Genomic DNA, 15,349 nt, shown 5'->3' on the forward strand with positions numbered 1-15,349 from the left:
CAAAAGTTTCTCATGTGAAATAATGCATTCTTTGGGAATATATTTAAAGAAAAAAGCCCAGTTTATCTTTTTTTTTTTTTTTTTTTTCCCAGCAGAAACACAGATCATATTAAGACAGAGCTCAGCTAAATATATAACATATGTCAACAGGGTGAAAGCTTTATTATTCTGCATCTCTTGCAAGAGGTACAATGTTAATTCTTCTCTGCCTTGCTCTGTTTTAATTTTAAGAAGGATGGGATTTTTTTCCTTGGAGATAAGTCCATGCATACATCTGTGAACTGCCAGCACCATTCACATCCCAGCCTGCATCTTTTGATCCTTTGTGATCAGGCACAAGGATATTGGGACAAATCTGCTTACACATTCAACTGAGATCTGTGTGAAAGCTGGAAATTTTGGTCTTCTGTAAGTGAAGTTGTTATTGCATATGTAAGAGTATTAATTAATAAATCATTAAAACTACTGTTCTTCATTTGCAAATAGAGTGGAGTTACACTCTTGGAAGAGCTCTGTATGTCTAGGTCTCAGGGGCACAGTGCTGGCTCATGGTCATCCTGCTGCCCACTAGGACTGCCAGGTCCCTTTCCCCTACACTGCTCTCCAACAGATCGTTCCCCAACTTATACCGGAACCTGGGGTTGTTCCTGCCCAGATGCAATACTCTACACTTTCCCTCATAATATTTCATTAAATTTTTCCCTGCCCAACTCTCCAGCCTGTCCAGGTCTCTTTGAATGGCATCACAGCCTTCTGGCGTGTCAGCCATTCCTCCCAGCTTGGTGTCATCAGCAAACTTGCTGACAGTACATTCTATTCCCTCATTCAAGTCATTGATGAATATATTGAATAATACTGGTCCTGACCCTTGAGGCACTCCACTAGATACAGGCCTCCAACTAGACTCTGCCCCATTTACCATGACTCTCTGGCTTCTTTCCTTCAGCCAGTTCACAATCCACCTCACTACTCGATCATCCAGTCCACACTTCCTCAGTTTAGCAGCGAGGATGCTGTGGGAGACTATATATGTGAGGTTTCTATGGAAAAGAAGGTTCTTTCAGCAGATAAGACACACTATCTAGTAATTCAAACCTAACCAATGCCAAAACCCTGCTGTCTAGGACAAAATTCCTTTTCTTTCCTCATTCAGAGTAGCTGTGGGAGAAGATCTATGCCCTGCAGTCTAGGAGCCTCAAAGAAAGCATATGTTCCATGATCATTTCACAACAGTCTTAAATCAAGAATAAAGACCTTCTTCCCTGCCACTCAGGCAAGTGATATGATTAGAGAAAAAGGCAGCTCCACCTCTAAAGGAACCCTCTTTCCTCCTTCTCAGCCCCCAAAAAATTTGGTCTCTAGTTGTCCTCTCTTCGGACTCATCATCTTTTTCCAGCTCTCAGCCCCTCTGTTCACCCCAGGCCAGGCTTATCTGGGGCTAGTTTTGGATACAATTCATAAAAGGTCTGTGAGATCTGTCTGTGCTGAGTACAATAAACAACCATCTTATTTACCAAGGCTTTTTTTTTTTTTTTTTTTTTATACACAGAATTCAATCCATTGTCTTGTTTAGGCAATCTACAGATTTTGAACTCCATTGCCAAAGAACAGCTTAGGACAGCTCAGTCTGGTTACAGATTTGTGATGCTGATTCTGTGATATGGCTGTGTTGCTCATTTAAGGAGAGATGAGGGAAGAGAGCATAGTCTGGTGTCCTGGGGACAGAATGAAGGTAGGCTCCACCACACTGCCTTCTGTGTTGTGTCTTGGCCTACTGGGAGGTGAAGCTCTCAGATATACAATCATCCATATTGCTGAAGGGAGCAAACTCCAGAGAACTGCAAAGATACATCCCATACCAAGGCTCCACTAATAAGCCTACTTCTGTAATGGCCAGAAGTCTGCTCAGAGCCTTGGACAGTACAGATAGTCATCAAGATGGGTGTTGCTTGAGCCCATTTCAGAACAGAGTAGGGTAAAAGAGCTTTTCTCATGTAGTATCAGTGTGGTTCTGAACTCCTTTAAAAACCCTTCTCTTCACTTGGCTTCTTCATAGACACAAATCTGCAAGCATCTTTGCAGTTTTTATATCTTCAGTGTTTTTAGATGCTAGCCGTCTCTTCTACTGACATCATTCCAGAGATGCACAGCTCAAGGGCCTGTATCTCATCACAAAATTATCTCTTTTTTTTCTGAAAAACCTACAAGCTGAATGCAATGTTGCTCTCTGGAGCAGCTTCACATTGAGTTCCACAGGTTGAAAAAATAACCAAATCTGCTATTGTCCAAAGCAGCAAGGACATTATGCTATAGCTACTCAAAATTTGTTTAGTTACAAAGCAGGTGTTGCATATCTTTTAATTCTATTCTGGTCAGTCTCCATTCTTTGTCTAATTAACGGTTGTTTTACCTGTGTAAGCAATGCATTTGTGAGCTTTCTATATGCAAATAAATAGTGCTTTCTTATAAATAAAATTGAAAACAAAGAGTGGAAAGACAGGATTTGAGAATAAATTAATGTCCTTTTTGCTGTCCATTACCACTGGTTTTGACAATCTCATCACAGTGACCAGTCTGCAGGAAGACTTTTTATCACTGTAAGACCTTCTGTCACATTTTGTGTGAAGGATGCAATATAAATAAAAGGCATTTTGTTTAAAAAGGACTCGAAAACAGATTGGTCTGTAGGAAGTTAAATCCTACCTGGACCGGCTCCATCATGGCTAATCAGAACTTTCTCCAAGTCTCCCAGTGAGACAGCCTTTATGCAGAAAATATCCATCTGTGGAACCATACAGGGAAAATGATAAAGTTCTTGAATACAGTTATTGCCTTGACTTCAACCATGCAGAATAATTTATTTTTTTATCCTCCTTTGTATTTTTTTTTTTTTTCAGAATGAATGTATGTGTCTTATATTGGTACCGGCCAGTCAGTGAGGATCTTTTAAAGCTTTCTTAAGTGAGTAATACCTTAAAATTACTCCACAGAGTAGCTGGATTCCTTTGGCATGACACATGAATCCATTGCAAAGAATTATTTGGTCATCTCTGGACTACATTTTCTAGCCCTACCTTCCTGATCAAGACTGGAAAACATACTTTGGAATAAGGATTTAGAACCTGGGTCTAAAATTCACAATGATCTGTTCAGGAGAACAAAAATGTTAATGTTACCATTTTATCTGTATCTGTAACATAAATAAACAAGTGTATTCAAATTCTATTATGCAATGCTCTCAGTAAATGACTGATCCAGCAGATAAAAATTATACCTATGATGTAATTCTGTAATTAATTTTGAATGAAGAAAATATACGAGAAAATGCCAAACTGCTGGAATAAAACTTGTAAATAAAAAGATATTTACACTTTTTAAAGAAAAAGTTTGCTAGCCATAATTTACTCTGATTAGAAGTAGAATTGTTTTTACTTCACCTGTCCATGTCGAAATTTTACATCATTATTCTTAGAGTGATGGAGCTTCCTTTTGCCAGCATCTCCTCTTGTCCCAATGAGGTTGATGTAAACATTAGCATCTGTTTCAGCACCAAGTTTAGTACCCGTATATACATGGATCTCATACAACAACACTAGAAGAAGAAAAACCTTGAGCTTATTCTCGCAGTTTGCACATGATTCAGAAGCTCTCCCATCAAAATTTTCCCAGAAGACTGGACTGACTTTCCAGTTTGGAAGTAGCAACAGCTACCCATGCATTTGTCCCTTCCAGGTCCAAATCTTTGAATTCTCTGCACAAAAAATATGGAAATACCAAGCTTGAAAATACACATGAGTATTGCTGTGCATTCCTCAGCAAAGTAGCCCACCAAGCAAGTGTTACCTAGTGCTCCATTTTCTTCTCTCAGTCCCTGTTGAGTATTCACAATTTCAGGACCTAATTTGCAAAGTCTTTCTTGGCAAGTTATCTGGGGACCACCTAACCGAGCCTAGTCATGATCTCAAACAATAGCTATATTTCACTGGTACCAAGGATTTTGCAGCCTCCAGATTTGTGCAAAACATAATTTTCTGGGTGGCTAACCTTCATTTCATCTTGAAAGGAGAAAGAATGGCAATCACGAGTCCTAGGGTTTTTAGATTTTCACCTCACATACAATGGTGGGCAAGTGGATGAATGGGCTCGCTTATCTATAAAACGTGTACACTCAACTTATTTTGAAGGTTTCAACGTTTATCACTAGTGAATGTTCACACTTTCTAAAAAGCTCTCAGTTAAAATACATTTACAACTTTTTTAATGTCTCTCCTTCTAGTCTCAACTGAAATCTTACACACAAAAAATATATATATTTATCTTAAAGAATTCTGGAATATAATTCAGAGTTACTGTGTTAACATATTTTGCATCAATCTAGTATTATTTTAATAATTATCTGGATGTCATAGAATCATAGAATACCAGAGTGGAAGGAACCACAAGGATCATCTGGTCCATCATTTCTTGGCAAAAGCAAATGCAAACTTATTTTAATAAAAGATTTTGCAGTAATCACATACTATTATATTTAATTTCAGTTTTTCTTATTATGACTTAAAAAAAAAAAGCTTTTCCTGTTTACATCTTAAAGGAAATTTTTCCATGCAGTGTGTCTATTCTAATCACAGCTGGCCATTTCTGCTGCTATGTAGTACATCACAGAGGAGATTACTGTTTCACTAATGGGTAATTTTAATAGTTCTTGGGAAGGAAGAAATGTAGCAGAAACCCTAACAAACACAACTGAACACTACTTTTAAGAAGAAACTATGATGAAAACAGAAAATTATAAAAAATGCTTGAAACTGGACAATATTCTACAAAAACTAATTAAAGTACTGTTAGTCTTATACCACCAAATACATAGCAGAACTTGACATTTCCTTAAATTTTTGATTCACTGGACCCCAAGGCATCTTAAAAAACTCAAATATCATGTCAACCACAATCACTGAAGAATAGTTCTTTCTGAATCCCAGGGGAGAAGCTAAACAAGTATTAAAATAATACTGAAAATTCTTAAGGGGAAAAAATAACCTAATGTATTTTGAAAGATAAGAAGGAAATATTGATGGATAGAATGCATGCTTAGCCAAATTAGAGTATTTATTTTAATCTGTATACAATTATCCTAAATTGATAAAGATAGTGTCATCAACTCTTTATCACTATTACAACTGTGACTCAAAATAGGACTGGTCTCCCTTGATCAGTTTCATTATTTTCTGTAACTCCAAGCATTCACTGCAGCTCTCACATCCATGCATTAGTGCACTAACATTTAGCCTGTGACATAAACTTGATCTCAGTAATACATAAAATCTTCAAAAATTTGGCAGAGCCTTATAAAAACTAGTCTCAAGGTTTCTAATATAAAAAAATCATACCTACCATAAGTGGTAGATGTGGGTGGAAAGTAACAAAGATAAATGGACCTGATAATTAGCATAAGTACATTGTATGTGCAAATGACATTTTACATCATAACTCTTAGTATAAACACAATTGTGTGCATACTAGCAACACGAGAATACAAGACAAACAAGAAACTGTTGAAGGACAGAGGATAAGGGGTGAAAAATAACATTTAAAAGGAAACATGCAACAAAGAAACACTGATCATGAAGGGGCAAATTCTTTCTGAGTGTGGAAAGAGAGAGGTCACATTTCCAAAAGAAAACCTAACAACTATGTTTATCTGTGACCAGCCATTTGAATAATGGAGCTGGACGACCCATGGAACAAGACACTGGGGACTAGTAAAAGCAGAGAAATATCAACAAGAAGTCTTCTCCACACTTTTACATACTTACATCCCCAGTTTTGAAAAAGCAAAACATCTGTGGGAGATAAGGATATAGACTGTTTATGTTATGACTTTGTACAGAAAGATTGGTATCTGTATTACTTACACCAACAAGTAATTTTCATGAACAAAACTGGAAAATTTAAGTAACTATAAACACAATTATAAAGCATATTCAAGATTGTTTTTTTGTGGGTTTTTTTTAGTGGTTTTTTTTGTTTGTTTATTTGTTTTTGTTTGTTTGGTTTTTTTTTTTTTTTAAGAAGCCCTTTAACAACAGATGATTAGAAGAAGAAAATACCAACAAGTTCTTTCATTTCTGGAGGGAGACTAAACAAATGGATTAAGTACAGGTCACACCAGAACAGAATCAGAGATAAATATAATACAACACAAAGATACTGAGAGATAAATAAATGACAATTCCTTTTGTAGCACTGTGCATCTCTGTGGTAACCACAGAGATGATAATGATCTAATCAAATAGTGCTTTCTGTTGCTATAAGGCTCTATAAATCAGTCTGAAGTAGAAACTATGCACATGATGAAATGTGAAGAACTGGAAAATATTTTCCATAGCTTCTTGTGTCTATACATCTCTCACCATCTAGAAAATGTTAGGACTAGTGTTTATTTAGGCTACATAATCTGCACTATATAGAAAGAAACCTTCTTAACAAAAAGACCAGTTTGTGCTTTAAATTTTTGGACAAATTAACAATACAGGCTGCAATATTAGGATAATATTAACAAATAGAATGTTCATTTCCCTTGAGTATATGCTGCAACGCATTTTTTAAGAAAAACACACCAAAAAAAAGCAAATTAAAATATTCTCTAAGACACACTGTACATGTCTATTTAGAACATGACATTATGGAGAAATTCTTAAACATTCATGTAAGCATTCACTAAATAGATTGTGGATTTTAAGCCTTTTCTGTACCAGTGGAAACCCAGGCGCACACCACCTTGTGTGGATGTAATTTTTTCAAATTTTGTTGGGCAGTTCCTCTATACTGCTGAACAGCTACAAAACATGCTCGTGTAAATGGCTCCTGAGCTACAAATTGCTTAAATATAAGAACAAGAAGGATGATGCCACTCTGTAACAGACAAGACAAGGTGTACCAGTAGTTTGATGAGCACAGGGGACAGATACAACCAAATCTGGAGAATGAACCTGACAGTAGAATGTACTGCTGAGGCAGCAAGACTCACTATATGTGAAATTTGCCTGTTTGTAGCTTTCTATATATTGTTCACAAAACACAGGTTTTTTGTTTGTAGAGTAAAATAAGAAAACCCTAGAAAAATGTGTTATGTTCAGTCTCTGTGACTCGGGTTTAATTTCCTTTGAGAAACTGACCTGCTCTAAGGCCCCCACTGCTGCCACATCTGAAGCAGACACCTGCTTCACCGCAATAAGAAAAAGCCAACCCAAAACTCTGAGACATAGAACTCTGTGGTCCAGTCCTCTATTCCATACTAGCAATTTCATTTTACTATTTGCTACTGATGTAGTGAAACTACACCAGCTGAAAACTGGCATGACAAAGCAGAAAAGTAGGCCCATAGTCAAAAAGGGAAAGAAAAAGTTGAAAATTATATTGTAAAACTAACCACTAAAGAGAAGGTCGGGATTATTGTTTCAGCATTATGAGGGACCTGTTAGCCTCACAGCTAGGCATCTGTCTAATGTGGGGCACATCAAAGTAATAGAAGAAATGTCTTTAAAATACAATAACTTTGATAAAGGACATAAAAGGATTAATTAATACAGAACGGCAGGAAAAAGTCTCAGCTAGTACTCACTAAAAAAGAAAATGACCTTTCAGAAAATGATTGAGATCTTCAAATTGCTAACAGATTAACTTTAGATAAGCTCTACAATCAAACAGAAAACTCTGGGACTTGAATGCATGGATGAAACAGTTGAAAAAAGGGAGGTTAAATGTTTTCAGGCAGAGATGAGAAGCTTCTAAAAGTCTGCATTAAAAGACAGACATTAAAGTAGTATAATATGCTTAAAAAATGGTATATCAAAATATATTAAATCTATCAAAAATAGTATAGGAGTCACTGAGCAGTCAAGTGTACAAGTATCAAATTTATACTTGCTCAGTCCATAAAGATGTTACTACTGCTACCTCTTGAGAAGTTATCATGAGACTTCAGGGTTTTTTTTTTTTAAGTCCCAACTCCAGCTGCTGGCATCTATTGATAACATAAGAACATGAACTACCTGGAATTAAGGTGAGAGAGAAAACAAGTTTTGTTACTCTGGTTATGAAGAAAATGTAAACTAAGGACATACTAAGGCATACTAAGGACAACAGAATACGAGTTAGAGAACCCTTCTTTTCCAAACTTCTTATTCTTGGCACCTGAACTGACATTTCCAAAATAGAAGGTTGGTATATTCCTGATGACTCATCAATGGTAAGAGTTAGTTTGACCCCAAGCTGCAAGCACAGCATATAAGTCTCATTTTCTTCTGAAGCAGTAATGTACAGAAAACAGTGACTTATGACATTTTCCTTTGGAAAATATAAACATTGAGCAAACATCACAGGTAGCTTTGGATTAAAGATCAAGTTAATATTTTTATGTGTTTTGAGAGAAGAAGAAAATAAACCCAATAAGATTAGAGACAAATGTAATGGTGTGAATAAGAAAAAGAAAGTTTTCATTGCAGAAATATTGGTCTTTTTCTGCTGACTTAGTATAAACTACTGTCCCATTGTTAGTTCTTTTCAAAGTAATTCTACTAAAAGTACAGTAATTATTTTAGAATTTCAGTTAGGAGCAGCTAAATTCAAGATAAATGTGCCTGTTACTTATTGCTCAACGTACATTGGATAAGCTTCTTCCACATTACAGCTGTTTGAGCCTAATGACACTGGTGTGCTTACAACAGCACATTAGTTTGAATGAGGAAACTGAATCCCCTGGTTGGCCCTCCTTACTTCTTTCCGTTATGCAGGTTTTAGAGAAAAAAAAAAATATATATTATTTTTGGATAAAATTAAACCAGAGTATACGTTCCAGGAAAACAATTATGATCTTGCCACAAATTGGCAGTCAGTCTGTGGGAACAGGCTAGAAAAGCCCAGAGTAACTTCCCCCCAAATGCACATCAGGAGGACATTGTACTCTCAGGTCATTGGGTTTTTAGCACCAACTGCTTCACTATGCAAATCCAATCCTATCAGGCCACTAGTGCAAACAGATAAATTGGCCAAAGAACATGAAACCTAGAAAGACGATAAATGATACACAACATTAAAATTGTCAAACTCTTTCTAGTCAGTCTTTCTTTAATGATGACAATCCAGGATACTAGTACAGTATTACATAGTATTGCTCCTGGTTCTCCTTTTTTCTGTGTGATATGCCCATTGGAATGAAATGGTCATTTTGGTTTGAGTTGTTAAACAGTGAGACTGAATCTCTGTCACATGGTTTTATCACTTGGTATTTACTTCCCAGTTTGCACAACTAGTGTTTGGCATTTTGCCATGACAGAAGAGTAAAGATACAGATTGGTGCAGCATTGAGGCTAAAAGGGAACAATTTCTTAATGGCTGATAGCTGTTGAGAGGCACTATCTTCCTCAGAAGTGGTGCATATATTGTTTGAGAAGACATAAATACAAAAAAAAAACCTATCAGGTGAAGACATATCAGTTAGAACTGCAGTTCTCAAGCTTTCTAATCTCCACTTCCATTTACTCCTGATATTTGGAGCAATATTCTAAAACATATATGGGAATATTTTTCAGAACATGTAAGAAAATTATCAGCTTTGAAAAAAAAACACTAATCAATTTTACTATAGGAAAAAGATTTTTGACTATTTATCTAAGTAGTTGGTACCTCCCGAGTGATTAAATAGAGATAGAAATTTTGTAGCAATAATGTTTGAGTCATTACTATTTGTTTCAGTCATCTTCCGTGCTATTTCAGTCAGTGGGAACATTCTAACATTTCTGTATTTGCCTGCAACTTCCTCCAAGTGGAAATAAATCTAAACCTTTTGAGCTGGATGTTTTCCTGCCTCAGCTTCAATATTTGTCTTTTATATCAAATCAGTGCAGTTATTCCTTCAATTATGTGAACAAGAACAGAGCAGAATACCCCATTTACGTTCTCATTTGAAGTTTATGTTCACTTCAACAGAACAGTAAGAAAATTCTCATTTCATGAACCTTTTTAGACAAAAACTTCAGCCATATCTGAAGACAATCCACATTAGGATGTGTGATAAAGGTCTTCTGCACACTCACAAAGGAGCACAAACAGATACTGGTGGGGCGACTCCAACTAACACCCTGCTCTCTCTTCTCCTAGGCCCATCACAGGAGCCATCAGCCCATCTCCATAAGCCCAGGGACACAAGGGCAGGTGGGAACCCACGTCGATGACCCAGAGGAAGGGGCACCCTCTCCTGCCCCCTACAAGGGCTGCCCCAGGCCGTCCCAGTGTCCAGGCATGAAACTCATCATAATGAGTCAGTTCTGGAGTATCCATTGGATTTCCAGGGTTTGCTGCCTAGGACTGTGGAACACAATATTAATACACAGGGGGAAAGCATTTCGGGATTGCACAGGATTTACTCTTGGATGTTTAGGAAGGAACAAAAGGCATGGAAAGGGATGGATCTAGGTGATGAAAAAGTGTGGAAAATAAAGGGATCAGAGGATCAAAAGGATCAGCTAACAGTTTGCTTGCTAGTATGGTTGTCTGGCTGTGTCCTGCACCTGCCAGTGCAGTGTGTCCTATCTTCTTATTAATTTGCCTTCTAACCTTTTTCCTGGGTGAACAACACTCTGTTCTCTGTGTGTGTATGTGTATGTGGGTACAAGGTCTGAGTGCCAGCAACTGGGCTGGGACCCAGTTGGGATCCCGCATGACAGTAACTGGAGAGACTAGAGAGAGTGAAATTAAGTGTCAGTGGAGTGAGACCAGGGCTCAGAGGCCCATGTCTGTAAAGCCAAGACCACATGAGCAGCTGGTACGGGGGTCTCTAGGGGCAAGACAGCTCTGTGCATGCATGCATGTGTGTGAGATGTGTATATATATATATACACATATATGTATACATCGGGTATATACACGTGCTCTCTGTGTGTGCTGACTGGGAACACACGCACAGCCTCTCCATGGGGCCATGCAGCTGTGGCAGCCTTACGTCCATCAGGCTGCCAGGTCTGGTCTGACTCCTCTAACACTCCTGTGTCATCATGATGTTATAAAGTCAACTCAATAGGATTCAGAATAAACCTTCTATCTTGTTTTCACTGAGTGACACTCTAGAATTACCCAGTTCTGGACACGATCACTAATTCACTTAGAATATAGTTGAACAATTTTTCATGTGTTTTGTGCATCATGATGTAAGTAGGGGATGAAAAAAAATCAACAACAGCAACAAATCAAAAATCCAATACTTGTAAAGTCTGGTAAACTAAAACCAATACCTGCAACAGCCAGAAAAAAAATAGACTGGGTAGAAGAATCACAGAAAAAAGCAGGTTGGAGCAGACCTCCAGGGATCATCTGGCTCAACAGCATGAGGGACAACTTCAAAGACAGATAAGGTGAAGTTTTTAAGATCTCCAGGGCTGTAAAAGGGAAAGAGAATATGTAATAGGAGAGAAAATGAAACACAGACCTAGAAGCCTTGACAATGGGGAAAATAACAAGGACAGACAAAGACAGACATACATTGGAGGCATAAGAAATCTGAATAAAATCTGGAAGTTGAAACTGGTGTGATGGAGAGATTGAGAAAGAACTGAAAGCGTCTCTTGACGCAGGAGACCTGATTAGTGTCAGATTTTGAAGTAGATGAGGGAGAGTCAGAAAAACTACGGGAGTTACCAAGTGAGAAATTTGGATACAAGATAAGCAATTTCAGAGAGGAAGGTGAAGAAAATATGACAGGAAAAAAAACTTAGGAGTGGGAGAAGAGAAGCTAGAAAAAAAGAAAGGAAATCGAAAATCATCTCCAAGTTTTTGGGTCCCTACTAGGTGCCTAGTAAGGTTTGGATGGAGAAAGGGAGAAAAAGGATAAGGAAAAAAATACTCTTTCTTCTAAGAGAAAAGTTGAGTAATAAAGCAATTGAAAAAAGCAGTGCCTTCTGAGCTAAAATTATGTTTGTTCATTTTGTTTAAAGTTTCCAGCACATCACTTTTACAGTTAAACAAATTTGATATCATTAGAAGATACAATATTGAATTGAATGTACAGGATACAAATTAGTAAATCAGATTATCATTACGTAATTAGTAGTACATCATTTGTTCTGCTGGAGATGGTGACTTGATGTAGTTTGTCCAGAACTTGTAAGCAATTAGCTTTTCAATAGGAAAGGCAACTAGATAGTGTTTCATTTACTTGTTCTTGAGAAGCTAAATAGGAAATCCTTGAGTGGTCTCGCTGAGTTTACACTGATGTTCAATTTAAATGTGCCTAAAATCAATAACTAATTTGTAAAACTTACAATTTCAGGAAATTTCCAAATCCTTTCTAATGTATCTTTTCTTACAAACTTGAAACAGGTATTTTAATAATGTTCCTGAAAAAAGCATGGAAAGATGCAGTAATATAAAGATTAAAAAGTAAATAAATGTAATGTTTAAACATATTCCCAGCCTTTGGTAGAACTGACTTGATTTTTCACATACAAGTACATAAATGGAGTGCACCTACCAGAATATTACTGTTTTTCTATGAATGGGTATTTCAGACTGCATAACATAGATTTCAGTTACTGACGTTGAATTAATTGTTCAGACAACCTAATTGGTTTCTGCACTGTTTTTCTGTTGCACAAGTATATGCTATTTCAGTCGCTGTAAGAAATGGCATAAATTACTGTGATATATGTTAATAATCATAGGGCCTGATTCATCCTGCTTAGTCCCAGTTTTTGAAATTTCTTAATGAAGTCACTAAATACTCTGCAGAAAAATGAAAGAAAAAAAAAAGGGAGCAAAGGGCAAATGTGAGCTGGCACATATGTGTTTCTCAGCATCTTCCAATCTTCTGACCTCTATAACAGAGATCAGTAGTACCCTTTGGCCTTAAAATGCACAGAAAACATTCACGTATAATGAAGTTTGTGATGGAGAATTGTCTTCATTTTTTTTTTAAGAATTATACTCTTTGCATTGAGGCTTTTCACTTGTTTGATATTTTCTTCTGAAACTATTTGATTGTCACTAAATAATTACACTAGCTCCATATTCCTCTGTAGAGGTTCAGAACTTATTAAGCAATAATTTCTTATGATGAGCTATCTCCTCCTTCACTTGAAGACAACAAATTGCGCCAAAGCTGTGGTAAACTTTGAAGTACCAAAGTGCCACCCTGCAGCTAACAATTTTTGTGTGAATGGTCATGACTTGAGTCTGATTTGGAAAACATGTGTGATGATTCAGAACATAAATTTCTGGTAAGGAATATTTTCTGCAGTGCAAGAAAGAATAATATCAAACTTGCTGAAAGGACCTGCATGTCACTTGACATTACACACCTTGATATGCCTTGATTTCCTGTCTGATGTGTTGCTCTAAAGAGCAATATTTGCCAGTGATTTAGGGACCCTGTGAGAAACCAAGAATTCTACAGGTGTAAGATGCCGTAACCACAGGTATTCTGATTTTAGGGAGTAAAGGAGTGAGGTAACATGACCACTTTCTGCTTTTGTGGAACTAGAAGCTATCTGGAAGGGATTGTTTCATGTTTACTCTGGCTTTTGGGCAGTCTGCTCTGGAAGAAATGTGAAAAGATGTCATATACTCACAGGATATGGTTAGCAAACACATGATCTAAAATACTGAGCACGTACGTGGCAAAAGCTCCTTTCTGGGGTTTCTTATTGCTACTTCTCTCCATGTATCACCTTCACCCTTGTCTTCTGCAAGCCAGCACTCTACAGGAAGACAAATCTCTTCATCAGAAAGAGGGACTACTCTTTTAAGTCTGACTTCCTCCAGGTACCAACTGGGATCATTTCCAGTGTTGTCATGGCCAATGCGGATTTTGTATAGCTGCCCAAGATCTCTGAAATTAATCTGTAATAACAAAAAAAAAAAAAAAAAAAAAAAAAAAAGATAAGAAATTACAACGTTGTCCTTCAGCAAACCTTCTTACACTGGGCATGCAACTAATGTAACCTAGATCAGTAGGGCTTTTTATAAAATGAAGCCTTAATATACAATGAATTCCAGAGCAATTGAACAAAAGCATATGGAGTAGTCTGCAAATGTAGTTTTAGTGGCTTCAGTACCGTATTATTTAAAGTGACTAAAGGGCTCAAACAATTCAGTCTGGTTTTAGATCTCTTGACAGAATCCAGTTTGTAGTGTTATAAAGTAAAACTCTATTTCCAGACAAATACTTGCACAAGTAGAAGTACCTTCAGCCATTGTTGAATGAAATGACATCTTTTCAGCCCATACAGATACCATCAACAGAGCCCTATGAACTATTCCTACCACTTAGTCTGCTATGGCTCACTTTTCTCTTTTTCTTCTATTTTTATGTACATTGATGTCAGGGTTAACTGTTTCTGTAAGTGCTGATGCCACACTGGGGCAAATTTAAACAGTAAACCATAACTATGTCACATTGAATACTGTAGCCTTGAAATAAGAGCCACTGTGTTTTGGTCTGCAGAAGCTTTTTGAGCAATGCTGACAGCAGGAACCTAAGCACAAAAACAGGGTTAACCACTTTAATTTTCAGTAATGTGTTTGAAAGCTCATGGTATTGTGAAATAAATTTAAAAAAAAAAAAAAGAGGAAAAAATAAGAAAAAATATTTTCTTCTTTTATCATGATACCAATCTTCTACTGTTTTACAACAAAACAAAAAGTAAACAAACAAAAAACTGACAAGTAATTCACACTAACATTGCCCCAAAAGTCCGAATCATCAAAAATTATTAACTAAGATTTGTGTTTGAAGGTCTGCTGGGTCTGTTTTGCAAGGCAGTATTAGTAAGTCTTCTCCAGAGTGAAATTTTCCCCTTCAATGTTTTCATTGCTGAAGAAGACTATGAGGTAATGCTCCTTTTATCTGTGGAGCTGGGAAACATTAGAGACACATATCCCTTTCATTCTTTTGAGGAAATGTTTTCCTAGGCAATGATATAGACAAGTGTAAAAATGACATTTCTTGGTCATGAGGACCATCACAGAAGGGTCTTGCAGCCCTAATTGATCATCATTTCTTTGCATCCCTGAGGCAAGCCTGACACAATTCAGCCTCATAGGATGATGTCATGACATATATGCTGGTGGTATAAAGTCTGAATAGAGTCACAGCTAAAGTGGTAGGTTTTCCTATATTAAAACGGTATGTTAAAGTAAGAGGTGCTAACTGAAGGTATAATTATAACATATAATGCAATAAAAACATGTGCATCAAAAATATGCTGCTAATACTCACAGCAGAATTACAGCAACAGATAAAAAGCTCTCTGAAACTTAACCACAAATACAGCCAGGACACAGACTAAGTTGCCATAAT

The 15,349-nt window shown here is 36.9% G+C and overlaps 1 protein-coding gene across 1 annotated transcript in view; it reads right to left on the bottom strand.

Moving 5' to 3' along the window:
- RP1 (RP1 axonemal microtubule associated) overlaps window positions 1–15,349 on the bottom strand; it is a gene marked incomplete at both ends in the record, with an annotated part of 175,464 nt that overhangs the window by 86,677 nt on the left and 73,438 nt on the right. Inside the window, 3 exons of the mRNA XM_082044556.1 lie at window positions 2,704–2,782; window positions 3,438–3,592; window positions 13,665–13,890. Of these exons, the coding sequence (XP_081900682.1) occupies window positions 2,704–2,782; window positions 3,438–3,592; window positions 13,665–13,890 (460 nt within the window). The remainder of the gene's footprint in view (window positions 1–2,703; window positions 2,783–3,437; window positions 3,593–13,664; window positions 13,891–15,349) is intronic.

The sequence above is a fragment of the Streptopelia decaocto genome, assembly GCF_964273445.1.
Source record: "Streptopelia decaocto genome assembly, chromosome: 2".
NCBI lineage: Eukaryota > Metazoa > Chordata > Aves > Columbiformes > Columbidae > Streptopelia > Streptopelia decaocto.